This window comes from Cervus canadensis, chromosome 2, assembly GCF_019320065.1.
Source record: "Cervus canadensis isolate Bull #8, Minnesota chromosome 2, ASM1932006v1, whole genome shotgun sequence".
NCBI classification, from domain to species: Eukaryota; Metazoa; Chordata; class Mammalia; order Artiodactyla; family Cervidae; genus Cervus; species Cervus canadensis.
Genome location: NC_057387.1, coordinates 102,610,914 through 102,628,860, shown reverse-complemented (window position 1 = coordinate 102,628,860; position 17,947 = coordinate 102,610,914). Strand labels below are relative to the sequence as shown.

Here is a 17,947-nt window from a genome sequence, read left to right as displayed (position 1 = left end):
AACAACTACATCATTTCCTTAGCCAAGGAGACCACACACTTGGGTAGAATATGGCCCTACAATGGACTATGGGAGCACAGATTACTTCTGACTTGGCCACTGCGGTCTGTTTCCATCTAATGAGGTCCCATCAGTCCCTCAGCCTAGGCTGGACTCTGCCTTGGAGATTGTTCTTGGGCTATCCTGTCGGAGTTGACAGAATCAGACCGCGGCTGAAATACCTAGGTAAATTTGAAAATTGTTTCTCTGGCCCTCTATTATAGTATTGAATGCAACATTCCCAGATTTACACTGATTATGGGGGAAATGACTGGTAGAATGATGTGTTTCAGGATAGAAATGACAGCCGTTTTCCTTTTTTGAAGTAAAGGCCTCTGAACATGTCACCCATGTCACAGAACATGTCACAGAAATATACTTCACCCCACTGGATCCCTTTCCACATCATACTTACAATTTGTTCTTGAGTTTGCGGTGTGCTGGTGGCACCATTTAGTATCCACTGTAAGTTCTGCTCTCCCATGACTAGGCTGGGCTGCAGGATAGCCGTGCTGGGAGTCGGGGTGATGGTTATAGTGGGATTGCTAGTTAGGACAGAGTTGGCATCCAGGGGCAGAGTCTGGACCATGGCTGGCAGGGGCTCAGTAGTACTTTGTGGTTGGGGTGGTGCTGCCATGGCTGACGCCACTGCCGCTGCTGACGCCAAGGCCCCAGCAACAACAGAGAGTCCTGGCACGACGGGCTGCGGTGCCTGGAGGTGCGGAAGAAACTCTTGATGATTAGCAGCAAACTGCGTGCTGTGGGCAACAGGCACTTCTGGAGGTTGTAAGAGAGCAGGGGGGTTGCCAAATGCAGCTTGCTGGGAACCAGTTCCTAGGGAGGGAGCAGGCAGAGGAGCAGACGGTGCTGAGGCTGGTAGTAGAGACTGAGGTGGCTCGGAGATGCCAGGCTGCAGTATAAGTGGAAGAGATAAAGATGCTGAATGTCTTGTGGATGGCGGAACATCACTGACTGACTCCGCATCACCATTAAAACTTTCAATCAAGGCAGCTGGCAAGAGAAAGAAATAGAAATATAGACACACATTCCAACCCTTATATAAGCCACAAAAACACAGTCTCTATGGGCTACACCAAAGACAGCTGAAGTCTGTCAGGGTCGATTCCTTCACTGCAGACAGGCTGGCTCTCTGCTTTTCATGTAATGACCCCTCTGGTCAAAGGACCAGGCTTCACGATCAACCTCACTTTCTAAACGTGAAGACCCATATGGGTCTAACCATAAAAAAAAATGTGTCCTGTGGCTTTTGTGGAAAAGAGATTAGATATTCTTTTCTTGGCATATGACCACTGAACACACTTTCTAACTACTGTGAAGCTTCAGGGACATATTTTCATTCAAACACAGTTTGATCTACATATCTGAATTTTGGCTTGTGGATTCTGCCCACTCATGAATGGGGAATCACATCAGAAGTGTTCATGACTCCTCTCACTTTTTGAAACCAACGAAAGCTGTTGGAAAAGGGGACCCTATTCATTTGAGGGTCCAGGAAAAGTAGATCCTCAAGTAAACCCTTGATGAGGGAAGCAGAGGGGAAAAAAAAAAAAAAAGCCCATCCTTCTCTGATCCCTCAATGAAAGTACACTTCATTCAAAGAACCTGAAATATATCACTCTGCTTGACATCTACTGTGTCAACAGTGTGAATTCTCCTTCCCAGTGCAGAGATCGGAGCAGGAAGAGAGTCTGTGTAACAAACCTGTCTGTTGAGGATCTTCCTGAATTGCCGGATCATCTGACTTCTGGAACATTGGTCCAAAAATGATTGCTGGTGAGAGAGTGCTGAGATTCTGGCCCTGTGTCAGAGACAGAGACAAACGCATGAGGCGCGCCATCCAAAAGCAGGTCTGCACCACGAGACAGCACAGAGCGGCAGGACGAGAAGCATCTTTGGCTCTGCTTCCTGTTTATAATTTCTCTTCTCCTAAGGTGACATTTACTCCCCTAAGCCCCAGACACTGAAGAGCTGGGTCTTCAAACACTCTAAGGCAGGAGTTGGCAAACTGACTTGCTGGCTGAATGCCTGTTTCTGCAAATAAAGTTGTACTGGAATAGGCATTCTGGTTCACTTTTGAATTATCTCTATAGCTTCTGCACTGCAATGGCAGAGCTGAGGAGTTGTGCAGAGAATGTATTGGCCACAAAGCTGAAATTATCTATCTGGCCCTTTACCAAAAAAAAAGTTTGCTGATCCCTGCTCTGAAAGAGAAAATCCTACATAAAAGTGGTGTTGTATAATATCTATTACTTGGAATTTGCTTTTCTCATGTAATAATAATAATAATATATTGTGAATATCTTTCAAGGTTATTATATAACATCTATAATATTCTAATATGTACACATGGTGGTGAATCAAACAATAAAAAGAAACTTATAATAATAGACAATAATAATGGCCTTATCCTCACCACTGTCATTCCAAGTCATTTCTTTCTAACTTACAGTTAAGAAAAGGTCAGAGGCATTTTGAAAAGCTATGAAAAACCGAAACACCTAGTGCCCTGAGGGCTTGACTCCTGCCAGGCACCAAATAAAATGACCACCTCTAGGCTTCCCTTTAGTTTATTTAGGCGAAGGGGAAAAAGAGTAATTCTTTTCTCTATGGTCCACCTCCACTTCGCATTTTGTAGAGCAAGAGTGACAAAAGCAAGATTCCAAGAAGTTCAGTGAAGCTGACGACCAGTGTGATATAGGGCTGGCCAAAAAGTTTGTTTGTATTCTTTGTAACACGAAGGCAGAAACCTATGTAAGGCTTCCAGCCTCTAGTCCAGAGGGAGTTAGGAATCACAGGCCAAGAAAATGCCTTGAAACTTTTCATCATGACACAAAGTAGGAAATTATATAGTTTATAATAATTTATGAAAGTGAAAGTCACTCAGTCATGTCCAACTCTCTGCTACCCCATGGGCTGTAGCCTGCCAGGCTCCTCTGTCCATGGAATTCTCCAGGCCAGAATACTGGAGTGGGTAGCCATTCCCTTCTCCAGGGGATCTTCCCAAGCCAGGGATCAAACCCAGGTCTCCCGCACTGCAGGCAGATTCTTTACCATCTGAGCCACCAGGGAAGTCCAAGAATACTGGAGTGGGTATATGCTGCTGCTGCTAAGTCACTTCAGTCATGTCCGACTCTGTGCAACCCCATAGACAGCAGCCCAGCAGACTCCCCCGTCCCTGAGATTCTCCAGGCAAGAACACTGGCGTGGGTTGCCATTTCCTTCTCCAGTGCATGAAAGTGAAAAGTGAAAGTGAAGTTGCTCAGTCGTACCTGACTCTTAGCGACCCCGTGGACTGCAGCCTACCAGGCTCCTCCGTCCATGGGATTTTCCAGGCAAGAGTATTGGAGTGGGGTGCCATTCCCTTCTCCAGGAGTGGGTATATATAATAATTTATATTATATATAATTTATAAAATATATTACATACATATGAATGTATAACTGAAACAAAAGTCTATGCAACAGAGCCTGTCCTTATGATCTGCAATGTCTTCTATATTTTCTATTCTATTGCTGTCCTCAAAATGTTAATTATAAACCACTATTTTATAACCCAATAAAGATGCACCACCCAGTTTGAAAAATAGTGAGCTAACAACTACCACTAAGCCGCAAGCTTTGCAATTTCTTCATGACTGTTATTTTTTGTTCTACTTGTTTATGAATCATTACAGGAATAACACTGTTTAAAAGGAATGAGTCTGTGTGACTTCAGAAGATGATGTATAAGAATCACATTTTCACAGCAGTACTACTGTAACGGCTCCTAACTAGAAACTTTCCAAATGCCCAAGGGCAGGAGACAGAACATACTCTTATATTCACTTAGTGTAGTAACTGTTCAACAATGAGAACAAATAATCTATATATGCAACAACATGGACTAATTCCTCAAACAAAATGTTGCAAGAAAGAAGCCAGGACAAATGAGTATAGGCCACATTCGAATTACAGAAAACATAAAAACAGGCAAAATTCAACTTAGGTAGTAAGAAGCCAGGACCTAAGGATAACCTAAGTGGTTATCCTTAAGGGACCTGAGGGGGGTTTCTAGGTTGTTGAAAGTGAAAGTGGGGTCGCTTAGTCGTGTCTGACTCTTTGCGACCCCCTGGACTGTAGCCTACCAGGCTTCTCCATCCATGGGATTTTTCAGGCAAGAATATTGGAGTGGGTTGCCATTTCTAGGTTGTTGGGAATGTTCTATCTGTTGATTTGCGTGCTGGTTACAGGAAGGGGGCAGGGCACAACCTTTAAAAGAATGGCATGGCCTGTTGTTGTTTAGTTGCTCAGTTGTGTCCAACTCTTTTGCAACCCCGTGGACTGTAGCCCACCAGGCTCCTCTGTCCATGGGATTTCCCAGGCAAGAATACTGGAGTGGGTTGCCATTTCCTTCTCCAGAGGATCTTCCTGACCCACGGATGGAACCTGTGTCTCCTGCATTCCCAGGCGAATTCTTCCCTGCTAAGACACCAGGGAAGCCCAGTGGCATGGCCTGAGGACACAATATAAAGTGATTAGAAGCAACTAGGTCCAAAATGGCCATGAGTCGTCTTCTGTAAAGGTCAAACAGTGGGCAGTGGCCCAATTCCTGGAAATCCCCACCCTTTCCCCAAGATAGCTGGAATACTCCTCCTACTCATTAGCCTATGTAATTACCCACCCCTATAAATTCTGACAGCTCCATACCCTGCTGCCTCTTGGGCCTCTCTTACCTTCTGAGATGGCCCACATTCTTGTATACCGAGTGTTTCCACCCTGAACAGACCTTCTTTCACTCTACTATGGCTCACTCTTGAATTCTTTCCTGCACAAAGCCAAGAACCTACACTTGGTGGCCGTCCCAGGGACTCAGATGTGACCATCCTCTTGTGCCCCACACTCTCCCTCCGGCAACAGTTACAGGAATATGATGAACTGTGATGATTCATCAAGCTGTACATTTATGACGGGTGTACTTTTCTGTATGTATATTATACCTCCATAAAAAGGTTGGTTTTTTTTTTAATTAAAAAAGGTAAGTGCCAACGGGACTGACTCAGCCACTGCCAGGCTTCAGGGCAATAACCCTGGGGGCAGAGCGAGTGGCAACCACCACCCCAAGTGAGGAGAGAACAGGTTGAGCCTCTGGGGCCTGGAGCAGAGACATGAGAACACTGAGCTGTCTGGGAACAGGATGGATCCTGAGGCTCAGGGCCCAACAGGCCCAGTGGGCCGCTCCTCAGAGCTTCAGCCCAAATTCACACCTAGGACACACAGAAACCTGCAGGCTGCCCAGGAACCTGGAAAATGATGATCTCATAAAAATATATCATTTAATTTCAACAACTCATTATCATTTCTTTAAAGCAAGCAAGGCAAAATCCATCCTATTCAAGGAACTTTGGCCTTAGTCTGAAAGACTAAACGCTAGAGGACAAGGACACAACATATAATTTGATCCCAAGGGAGAAAAACAGGCCTCTCTCTTGCTGATGTAAATTATGGATAGAAAAAGCTTTCCTTTTTCACAAGTACTCAATGTTCCCTCAGGGGCTTCCCTGGTGGCTCAGAGGTTAAAGCGTCTGCCTACAATGCGGGAGACCAGGGTTTGATCCCTGGGTCGGGAAGATACCCTGGAGAAGGAAATGGCAACCCACTCCAGTATTCTTGCCTGGAGAATCCCATGGACAGAGGAGCTTGGTAGGCTACAGTCCATGGGGTCACAAAGAGTCGGACAGGACTGAGTGACTCACTCAGTGTCCCCTCATGTGGTTCCTTACCTGGTGACCTCAGGGCTCCAGAAAGCTCCTCAGTCATGTGTCAAGTCCCAGTCAGGGAGTGGGTACCTCAACCATTTCCCAAGATCTCTGATATTCAGGAGACATTACACCCAGAAATCTTACACTATGTGGTTTAGAGGGCAATCTTGGCCCAGTACTCTTAAAGCATCAGCTATGAAATGTGAATATGCCAAACAATCATACAAAGTGCTTTTTTTTTGGCGGGGGTGTGGGGGGGGGTGTCCTTCAGATTGGTTAATATCTATTGATCTCTCTTCAATTCAACTGATTCTTTCTTCTGTTATTTCCAGTCTGCTGTTAAGCCCATTTGGTGAATTTTTAAATTTTGATATATTTTCAGTTCCAGAATTCCCATTTGGCACATTTTTTTATAGTTTCTATTTCTCTGCTAAGAGTTCCTATTTATTAAATCATTACAAGTAATCCTTAATATGCTTGAGCATTTTAAGAGCTACTTATAAATGCCTGCCCACTAATTCTATCATCTGGCTCATCTTGGGGTCAGTCTCTGTAGTCCATAAATGACCTCTTCTCTTGAGTAGAGGTAATGTTCTCCTATGTCTGATGTTTACTAATTTTGGATAACCCTGGACATTTGCAAATGATACGCTGCAGAGACTCAGGATTCTGTTACACTTCCTGGAAGAGTGTTTGGTTGTTTGCTGTAACATTCCAGGGACTTGGCTATGCTCTAAACTCCAAACTCTGTCTTCCCTGCAATGGATGGCAGCTGGCATCTTCATCCAGCTCTTTAGCCTCAGCTGGACTGCTTGGGGTCTGCCCCACACACCCACAGTTCAGGGGTCAACTAGAGGTTTGGACACAGCTCATACACAGAACTTGGGACTCAACCTGTGTGTTTCCTCCTTTCCAGGTCATCGCCTGCAACTCTCCAGGTGCTGCAGTAGCCCTGAACTCTGTCCTCTGGGTAGTCACTCCAGTAAGAGTGAGCGTTTACTGAGCCTGAGCCATCTTGTTTGGTATCAGCTGGGCTTGCTTTGAGATGGATAAGCCATAAAGCCTGAAGACCCATCCTGTGCCATTGCCATCTTCCAAGTGGCCCCTTCAATGTTCAAATGTTACCTCTGCCTGTTTGGGTTGCTCTCTGGTGCCTTCAAGTAGTTGTTTTCATATTTTGCCCAGCATATACAGTTGTTTTCTGTGGGAGGGCTGGTCTGATAAGAGCAATTCTGCCATTACCAGGAGAACCCAGGCCCTGGTGTGCTAATATAAAATTGTGCAGTGTCAGGCACCTCTCCCAGAGGAGATTGACTCAGTAGGCTTGGGTGAAGCCCAAGAGCCTACACTGTAGAAAGACTGTTCAAATACCTCCCAGCACATTGATTCCTCCCTTATTTACTATGCATATACTCACAGAAAATCTAACCTAAGCTATATTTATTTACCAGAGAAAAACAACCAAAAATGCAGCAGTGTCAGTGACCCAGTAAAGCTCATGGATCTTCCTGAAGGAGCACAAGCTCAGGACTGATTCAGTGGTCTGCAAGACACAGCATGGAGCCACGGGGATGGCAGAGAGAACCACAGCAAGCAGGTCAAGAGACACTGGGTTTGTCTCCGAGCAGTGGGCCTGTAGACGTGGTCCCCTTCAGAACCCCTGTGCGGTGTGCGCAGAGACAGGGAAGCACTGACTCAGCTCAGACTGACAGGGCTTAAGAAGTCTGCAAACTGGAATCCTGGCTCTCCCTTACAGTGGATGAATTTTAAGCTACTCAAGGACAGACCACACTTACTTCCTCACCACTACCAGCTCAGTACCAGCACTCTGCCCAACTGGAGTAGGCACTCAATAAATATTTGCTAAATAAACAAAGAAAGTTATTTTCTGGTGCAGGAGGTTATCAAGTGAGTGATCTGGGTCAAAAGGCACGATGCGTCAGAGAGAACAACCTCTCCAATGAGAGCTCTTATCAGGAAGCAAAATCAAAACACCCTAAGTGGTTAGTAATTGAACACAACTCAATCTGAAAAACTTCCAAGACTGGCCTCACTCAATTTTCCCACCAAAGGGAGGCTCAATTCTTGTACTTATTTTAATAACATCTGTTTCACAGGTACACTTACTGTATTAGAATTTTCTTGAAATTCAGAATCTGTGGACAGAAGGCTTAAATTCCTCAGACAAAGTGAGTGATTTGTATCCTGTGAAAGAAAAAAAAAAATTCTAAATGACAAAAAATTGGGATTTACTGTATTCTATTATGTAATAAAACACTTGATTACAGCGTCCCTAAGATTCCAAACGTCTAGAGAATAAAAAACCATTCAAAACAAAGGCTACATGAATCACTTCAATTTTTAAAATCCTGATATTCTTAAGAAATCGTTTACGTTCTTAAACATAGTTAGTAGAGTTTAAGAATTATCTCATGACTCAGGCTCCAGAGTAACAAAAGCTATAATAACATGAAATCAATAATATTTGCGAAATTGGTCTATCATTGACAAGGCAATTTTACATGACTTCATTTACTATTCATATAATCCTCTGTATTATTATTCCACATTTCCATTTTAAGTATGAGAAAATTAATGCTAAGATTAGCAGGGAATGGTCCAATTAACATAATTAACTGCTAATTAACATAACACAGACCCAGTGCTTCTGACTGGAAGTCCATCTTTCTTCCATTACTTCACTATGTCCCCAAAATGGGCATCTCAGAGACTGTCACTTAAGAGTGGTACTGAGGGGTTACTATTCCGATACGGGTGTCTGGGCTAACTCAGAATTCTGGATTCCTAGAATGCCAGTTGTGATTCACATACTTTATGTGGTCGCCCTACTTTACCTCATGCATCATATGTTCCGATTCGTGCATGTATTTAACAAATACTCACTGAGCATCTAATATGTATTAAGCCCTGTTCCAGGCCCAGGGATACAATAATAAAGCCCCTGCCACCAGAGAGCTTACAGTCAGTGTGGGGAGGGGGCAAGACAAAAAACCAAATAAATATACAGTATACAAGACAGTAAGGGGAATGGGGAAGGCCAGGGTAAGAGATGCTCTTTCATCAGATTAGGAAGGGACTCTTAGATAATGTGGCCTTAGGGCAGATACTGAAGAAGACATGGGCCAGGCACACATGTGGGGAAAGCGATTCACACACAGGGCGCAGTGTGCACAAAAGCCTGGAGGCAAGGTGGGCTTCCCCAGTTCAAGGAACCACAAGGTGGATGGTACAGCTCAAGTGAAATGAAGTGAGGTAAATGAAGAGAGAAGTGACCAGGCCAGAGTGTCTAGGACTTTCTGGGCCACTGTAAAGATTCTGACTGCTGCCTTAAGTGATACAAGAAGCTACTGAAAACAGACAGGATTTGCCTCATTGTTTAGGAAGATCAGGGTGGAGTATCAGTGGGGAGAAGGGAGGGGAAAGGTGCTAAGAAAACCACTTAGCAAGCAGGTCATTGCAAGAATCCAGGCCAAACAATGACAAGGGCTTGAATGAAGTAATCAGATCAGATTCTAGAAAGATGGAACCAATAGATGCTGGTGGGTGTGTGGAATGAGGGGGAAAAAAGAGGAGTCAAGAATGACTACAGTATTTTTGGCCTGTGCCACTAGAAAAACAGAGGTGCCATTTACTAAGATGTGGAAGACTGCAGGAGGAACAGGCTGGACGCGTCAGGACTGGGAAACGTAGGTGACAGCTGGGTGGAGACATCGAGTAGGAGGTTGAATACATGTATAAAGTTCAGGAAGAAATCTGGGCTAGAGATAAAAATTCAGGACTCAAAGGCAATCTTGATGGCTTTGAAAGCCTAAGACTAGAGCAGATTCCCTTCACTGGGGAGCTAACAGTCAGCCAAGAGATGTGAAGTCTGGACCCTGTGCACTGGGACCTCCAACGCGTAGGAGCTATTGGTGAGAAACTGTGATTGTTACCAAACCGAGAAAACTGATCATGACCTCATAAATGCAGCTTTGTAGACAAAGACTCTCAAATCTTAGTGTTTTCATCTGGTTTTACAGTGAGACTGAGGCACAAAGAAGCCACTTGCCTAAGGTCATGTGACTAGTGGTGGAGCCTGGATGTCAATTCAGACTCTTCATAACCAATGCTGCTTTGCCTCCTATGATGTGGGGGTCAAGAACCAGGCTCTGGAATCAGACGGTCTGCCTAAGGGGCGCTAATTACAAGCTTTGGATACTCAGGCAAGTTATTTATTTCTCCTTACCTCGGGTTTCTCTATCAGTGGTATGGGAATAATACTGACCTCTTGTAAGCAGGATAATTCACGAAGAAAACTTGGCACAGTACTTGGCATAAACATTCAGTAAATATTAGTTATTATTACCAATAAGATACAGGGGGAAGAGTCCATTTAAAGGGATCCTTTGCACCTGGAGAAGGAAATGGCAACCCACTCCAGTACCCTTGCCTGGAAAATCCCATGGACAGAGGAGCCTGATAGGCTACAGTCCATGGGGTCGCAAAGAATCGCACACAACTGAGCAACTTCACTTCACTTGCTGTTTAAAAATCAGAAACTACAGAATCATGCTGTCTCTCCCCAAATCAAAACCATATTACATACTTTAAGAACCTTGTTATTCTAAAGGGGGTCAGTGAGCTTCCACTTTATTTATAAACTAGTAAAATAATAACAGTTCTCACTTTTTGGGTGCAAAAGACGTAAGGTAAGTGCCCAATACCATATCAGAAGTAGAAACAGTAAATGTATCCCAGGATCTCTCTGGAAAGAAGCCGCAGAGGAAAGGGCTTGGTAAAAACCAGACAGAACCACCTAAACCTCTGCAGAGGCCTATCTGTGGGTCAGTGCCTTAAAGGCAGTGGCTATCGAACCTTTAAGTCCGCAGACAATTCTAAAGGGCAGGGGACCCCCCCTGCCCCGGACTCCACCTGGTTCTCCAGCGATGGATTAATGGAAGGGTGAAGCAAATCATTAAATTGTGTCCCAAACTCAAGTTCAAATGTATCATTTTACACAACATGAATGGGAAAATAACACCCTTTGAGAGCACCTGGCCAACCCTTTGGTAGCCATTCTGAAACCTCTGGTTCCAAGACACCTCTTCCACCAGACCTGACGGAGGGGAGGAGGAGCCCAATCAGGGGCTAACGCACAGGGAGCCTGGTGAAACTTCTGGCTTCTGCCACCCCCTCACAAAGACATAGATCTTGACACTGATTCCTTCTCTCTCGCTAACAGACTTAGAGAGAAGGCATTTTAACCTTCTGAGACACAAACAACTGTCACTGTTCTATGGTGCCCAGATCAAAACGAGAGACAAAACACTCCACACCTCTGATCCATTGTGATTTAGAAGTGCACTGTATGAGTTTCCTTTGTTATCGTGACCTTTCATGTGACTTTTGAGACTGTATTGAGTGCTGAATGTTTTCTCACAGCCATTACTGGGGCAGAAAAAGGGTCTTTCACCTGCAAGAATGAAAAGAGGTGTTAATTTCACCATAAAATCATTTCACTGGATTGAGACATCTACTTTCCCCTAACATAGGGAAGTAAATATGCTAATGAGGGTTCAAGTAATACACTGGATCAATTAGCCACAAGTTAATCATCTCAGTCCTAAAATTTAACGCAGAGTAAAGCACTGAGAATGGCCTGCTCCTAGGAAGTGGAAAGAGAAGACTAGTTTCTTTTTTCCCCCCTCAGATTCTTTACTGAGTATCTCTGTATTGGTTTTATTTCTTAAGGTTAAGCTCCTGAGTCCAGCCTTTAGATCCTTTTTAACATCTGAGAGGAACTCAAACATTATAGGTGAAGGCCAACTGATTAGACTTGCTCTCTCCACAAAGCTGTAGAGGTCTCAATGGAAACACATGTATTTACTGGCTCAACGAAGGTTAAAAGACAAAAATTAGCCTAAACTCACCTGTATGTGTACGGACGTGAGTTTTAAGGTGGTGGCTTGCTGCAAATGCTTTTCCACAGCCATCATGATCACACCTAAGGAAGTTGTTTAAGCAGAGAGGATAGCAGTCATTAGCTAATAGACCTTTATCTTCAATGTCTCTTGTAAATACAAACTTAAATTAAAACTGCTCAGAACACTATGATCAGACTGACAAAACGGGTTTTACAGATGGGAATGATGACAGGTCCCTGAAAAGTAAGGCGACAGATCTGGGATCAGAGGGAGAGGCTGGCCCAGGAAACGTGTTTCTTGTCCTACAGGTAAGGCACATGCTGAAAGCCCGAACAATAAAACTCTTTTGATGAATGACACAACAGAATTCTATTGACAATGAGAACGCATATGGAAAATCTACTATGGCAAATGAAACATAAGGAATACCAGTGATGGGTACAGAGGCTTTCACATAGGCTCAGGGCCAGAAATACAACACTAGAGCAAAATCAGTCAGAATACACTAGCTACAATGTAATTATCTGTCATCTTCAGAGAACTTTCCTCTTTTACTTTCTTGATAACTAAAACCAGAGGTAATATTTCCCTCCTTAGGACTCCAAGGGCATTTACCTACATGCTACTTTTATGGCACCTGTCATTCCCAATCTGATTTTATCTCTGTGTGCATACATCTGTTATCTCTTCTCCTAGATTGCAATTCCTCTGAGGGCAGGGTCCACGTAGTTCTTCATACTTGCTGTAGTTCTTGCACATAGCAGGCATTCGGTCACTATTTACATGAATGAATGCATATACTTATAAGCCAAAATATTTTATTTCTTTAAATAGAAAGCTTCTCTAAAGCATTTTACTTTTTAAGTACATAAAATCATTGTGTCTAAAGCCCCATCTAACATTCAAGAAAAATTAGCGGTTTTAATCATGACAAAAACACGTGTAATTGAATAGAAATCAGAAACCCCTTGACAGCCCTTTGGGGAAAAAAGCAACCCAAGCTTCACAGCAGCTGGAGAGTAACCAACTAGGATCTAAATATTCTTGCCTTTAGAGGGGCCATGACTCAGAAACGTATCTGTAATTCTTAAAAACACATTTCCATTTAATTGGTGTTTAAGAGTTGGTCCCTGAAGACTTTCCAATTTTTAGGTATCCTAATGAGATGAGTGATTTGAGAATAGAAAGGCAGCATATTTAATACCATGAATGTAACAGCAATCCCTCCTGCCTAAATTCAGAGACATGTTTATAGACAGTTTCAGTAATATATCTATGTTATACTTAGGACAAATCCTTACAAACTGATTACCTTGTTAAAAACATCATATAATAACTCCAAAGTTGTTTTTCAATCCCTGCTGAATGCCCAGAACCACGCTATATGCTGTGAGCACAGGAGAAAGTAGATGATACAACTCCTTCCTTCAAGCTTATATTTATACATGTATCAATTAAATATATATGTGTTCATATATATATATATATGGAAATCTATAGATAAAAATGGATGCTCCTAGCACTGTTTACAATAGCCAGGACATGGAAGCAACCTAGATGTCCATCAGCAGATGAATGGATAAGAAAGCTGTGGTACATATACACAGTGGAATATTACTCAGCTATTAAAAAGAATGCATTTGAATCAGTTCTAATGAGGTGGATGAAACTGGAGTCTATTATACAGAGTGAAGTAAGTCAGAAAGAAAAACACCAATATGGTATATTAATGCATATATATGGAATTTATAAAGATGGTAATGATGACCCTACATGCGAGACAGCAAAAGAGACACAGATGTAAAGAACAGACTTTTGGACTCTGTGGGAGAAGGCGAGGGTGGGATGATTTGAGAGAAAAGCACTGAAACATGTATATTACCATATGTGAAATAGATCCCCAGTCCAGGTTTGATGTATGAGACAGGGTGCTCAGGGCTGGTGCACTGGGATGACCCTGAGGGATGGGATGGGGAGGGAGGTGGGAGGGGGAGTTCAGGATGGGGAACACATGTACACCCATGGCTGATTCATGTCAGTGTATGGCAAAAACCACTATAATACTGTAGAGTAATTAACCTCCAATTAACATAAATTAATTAATTTTTTAAAAAGATGCTCCTATATGTTTGTATGCACACATGACATATTACAAAGCAACAACCAAACAAGTGATTAAAAAAACAGCAACAACACTTGCACCACTAGCCTGAGTATCTTTCCCCTCATCCTCTCCCCCTCACCTCTCCTTAGGTAGGCAGCCTTGCCCTGTGCTGGGCCTCTCAGTCTCACACTGTCTGGTTACTTGTGGTTCTCTTCCACCAGAGCAGACTAAGGTTCTCAGGAGGAGGGCCTACATCTTAGCATTTCTCTAGTACTGATGACTGAGTTTCAATCAACGCTTTGTGAAAGTCAAGGCAAAGAATGAGGCAGAGAAGCCACCATCCACAGAGCCGGCAGGGACGCTCTTGGACCCCATCACCCCTCCTTCAGTCTGCAGTCGTTCACAGCTATCCTGGGGAGAGCAAACACTGCCCAAAGAACGAGCAAAGGGAATTTCCTTCCCATTCTGAAAATTACTAGAGTACCTCAAGACACCTCCTTGAAACCCGGTCAGTGATAAATAGAAAACAGCAAGACCCACCGAAATGGCTTTTCTCCTGTATGGGTTCGAATGTGCTTCCTCAGATCACTGAGTGTGGTGAAGTACTTGCTGCAGCCTTCAGATTCACAGTTAAACGTCTTCCCTGTGTGAAGCCTCTGATGTGCTTTCAGCCTGCAAGATACCCCACAGAAATCCCCTTTGTCATAATGCACGCCAGAGCTTTCCCATGTCAGCTTAATGTGCATCAAGGTCAAGTACATGAGAATTCTACAGTCATAATACACTAATATCAACATTTTGGGCTCAAAGAGAAATTCAAAGAATTATACAGCAGAGTGGTGTTGAGTGTGACCCTGAAGCCGGGCTGCCTGGGATTCAAATTCTGGTCTCCCCTACTGGAGGGGGATCTTGACCCAGTTACAAAAGCTCTCTGTGCGTCCACTCCCTTTGCAGCACACGGGAACACTGCCTAGCACACAGTGAGTGCTTTTTAGGTTCATGTACTCAGCTGTGTCCGACTCTTTGCGACCCTATGGACTGGAGCCCGCCAGTGTTAGCTATTACTATGTTTGCTCTGTGACAGCCAATGCTGAAGACTAATATAAGTCTCCTGATATAAACAGTAGAAAAGAGAAATAGATAATGAGCAGTCCACTCCCCACTTCTTGGGGGTAGAAAAAAGTTAATCTTCAAGTTGAGGCTGGGAAGGAAATCAAAGAATCCTTAATACCAAGCTCCTGAGCCAACAGGAGATATTATTCCATACCAACTACTAAAGTACTCAGGCCGGGATGTCATTCCAGGAGATACGAATCCAGACACAAAGCTTCTCTGACTGTAACCGACCCAGGAGGTGTCCATGTTTAAGTAACAGCTGCTCTGCGGAACTGTCAGCAGCTGAGCGCGGCTGCCCTCTTTAACGCCCTGCACGTGAACGTCTGCCCCGCGCAGGGGAGCGCCGTGGTCACGGCAGAGCCGGGCTGGGAGGCCGGCGGAGCTGGGGGTGGGGGGCGGCTGACCTGTACAGCGTGTTGAACGCCTTCTCACAGCCCTGCACGTCACACTCAAATGGCTTCTCCTTCGTGTGCACCCGCACGTGGATCCTGAGGCTGTAGGAGGTGAGGAAGGCCTTGCCGCAGCCCTCCTGATTGCAGACGAAGGTGTACTCCCCTCGGTGGGTCTTCTGGTGGGTGCGCAGGTTGCCTGCCGTGCTGTAGGTGCGGGGGCAGCCCTCAAACGTGCACTGGTACCGCTTTACCTGGCAGACGGAGGACACCTCGTCAGCGGGACAACGGAGCTGCCCAGGGCCTAACTCCCCCCAGAGCTTGGCTCTCGGGAGAGGCAGGCGAGATACACAGGCTTCCATTGTCGACACAGAAAGCACCGTCTAACACGAGTGGGGAAATGTGCCTGCTGAGCAAATTACACCGGGGCAGCAAATGATGAGAGCGATGGGCAGAGACAAGGCAGAGGTAGTCAAACACTCTAAATGAAAATGAGACCGGTGTCCACTCAACACCCACCCCCTAAGGATGGGCAGATACTACTACACTCACCCACACTCAAATATAATCTGACTTTAAGGTTGGACTCGACATCCTGTCCTCTGGGCCTGTAACCTGATGAGAACTAACCAATATAAAACTGAGTTTACAACAATCTGAAATGTATACACTCAGTCATAAGTGTACTAGTTCAGTTATATACCAGCATAGTCTCTTCTCTAATTTCATATCTACAAAATGAAAACAAAAGTATCATGCATTTCTGGGAATATTTGGTAGTATGGCATTTCTCAAACTGCCATCCTCTTGGTCTCCGTCCCTCACCACCCTTCCGGGAAAGTGTGCCATCCACAGGAGCCTCCACTTCCCTCAGTGCCTGTGGAACCACTCGGCAAGGTGCCTTCACTGGATGAAACCATGCTCTTCAACTTGCTGGTGGTCAAATTCTTTCCTCCTTCCCAATTATCCTTTAGTATTTGAAAAAAATTTCTCACCAATGCCCTCTCCTTCTGAAAACGTGTCCTACACCACAAAGCAATTCCGTGGGGCTCTTTATCTTCTTCCCCGAGTCACTCACTCCTTTTCTTTAACCTCGACATATAGGTTCAGCCCAAAGCTTCTCTCTCATCTTCCAAACCTTCCCTTTCTCTCTCCTGGGGAAGGGGAAGCATCACAGCCTTGGCCAGAGAAAAACGAATACTGGCGCTTAGGTTCAGGACTTTGAGCAGGTCTTTCCAAGTCTCTGAACTAAAGGTTCTTTATTTCTACACGGCAGAACTGAATGCCCTGCTGTCTCATTGTGCTTGTGAGGAGGACAAAATGAGATAAAGCATCTGGAAAAGACTCTGTCAATGTCCCGATGCTATACCTATCAGGGTGCTAGTTCTGCCTATTCTTCAGCTTTAGCGAACACCTTCCTCCTTTAGTCCTCATCATTCTCCGAGCTTTAGTCTACTGCTCTCGCCACACCACTGGTATTCATTCAACAGTTAATGAACTCCTATATCCCAGACAACAGGCTAGATACCACAGATAAAAAGGAGAACAAGACAAAAAGCTTTCTTTTTAAGGAGGGTCACTTTAAGGAGGCACATGTGCACAAATGATTATAGACTGTGCTGAGTTGGACAGTGTACACACCCACGGTGCTTGGGAAGCATAAAAAAGGGAAACCTAATCCTTCTCAGAAAGACTGGACTCAGTGAAGGCTTGGAAACTGAGGCATTCTGTCTGAACTGAGGATGTGTTTTGGTTTGCCTATTGGTCTGTTTTTTTAGGGATTAACTGAAAAAGTGTTCCTTAGACAAACTGGAAGAGATGGGCATTCCAGAAGAGGTAACACCTTGAGAACTACATGCAGAGATGAATGAGAACACTGGTCCCGGAGACCACAAACACACCTCAGTAGGTAAGAAACTGGAAAAAGAATCTAGAAAAATGAGTGAAGCCTCCTAAGTTTAGCTATGAAGTAGAGGAACAGAACAACAGGGAGCCAAGATATCTTGGTTTTAACCAAGATAGTAATACAACCAGATGAAGGGTTTACAAGAGATCATTCTGGAAGCCTGTGGAAGATAGCCTGGAAGGGTAAGCGAACAGAAGGGGTAGTAGAGGTTAAGCGAAGGGGGACAACTGTCCAAGACAGAGGTGAGAAGAACCCAAACTAGGGAAGTGATGGGGCTTCCCTGGCAGTCCAGGGGTTCAGACTCTGTGCTGTGCTGAATTAAAGGGGGCATGGGTTCAATCCCTGGTCAGGGAACTAAGATCCCGCATGCCACACAGCATAAATAAATAAAGTGACAGTGGACATTATGAGAGATGAATTCCAGAGAAAATAAAATGGGGGAAATGAGTGGCTCTAGCGACAACAGTGTGCTGGGGCGTGGTAGCAATGGGGAAAGGCAAAGTCAAGATCAACTCCCAAGATTAGGGCCTGAATGACAGAACAGATGGTCACATACCAATTTTGGACTGGACAGAGGGTGGGGAGAGGTGATAAGTTGGGTCTGAGGTACTGCCAGGTAGCAATGTCTAGCAGGCACACATATAGGCTGGAAGCTAAAAAATGAAGTTTAGCGCAGGGGTTTCTGGTACACTGGTAATAGGTGCCTTTACT

The 17,947-nt window shown here is 44.4% G+C and overlaps 1 protein-coding gene across 2 annotated transcripts in view; it reads right to left on the bottom strand.

Annotated features, from left to right (window-relative positions):
• Positions 1–17,947, bottom strand: part of MTF1 (metal regulatory transcription factor 1) — a 42,423-nt gene that overhangs the window by 10,002 nt on the left and 14,474 nt on the right. For both annotated transcript variants that reach the window (XM_043461849.1, XM_043461850.1), the window contains exons 3-9: positions 15,346–15,584; positions 14,366–14,497; positions 11,728–11,801; positions 11,134–11,270; positions 7,925–8,002; positions 1,762–1,858; positions 455–1,050 (exon numbers count right to left, since the gene is read on the bottom strand). In XM_043461849.1, the coding sequence (XP_043317784.1) occupies positions 455–1,050; positions 1,762–1,858; positions 7,925–8,002; positions 11,134–11,270; positions 11,728–11,801; positions 14,366–14,497; positions 15,346–15,584 (1,353 nt within the window). The remainder of the gene's footprint in view (positions 1–454; positions 1,051–1,761; positions 1,859–7,924; positions 8,003–11,133; positions 11,271–11,727; positions 11,802–14,365; positions 14,498–15,345; positions 15,585–17,947) is intronic.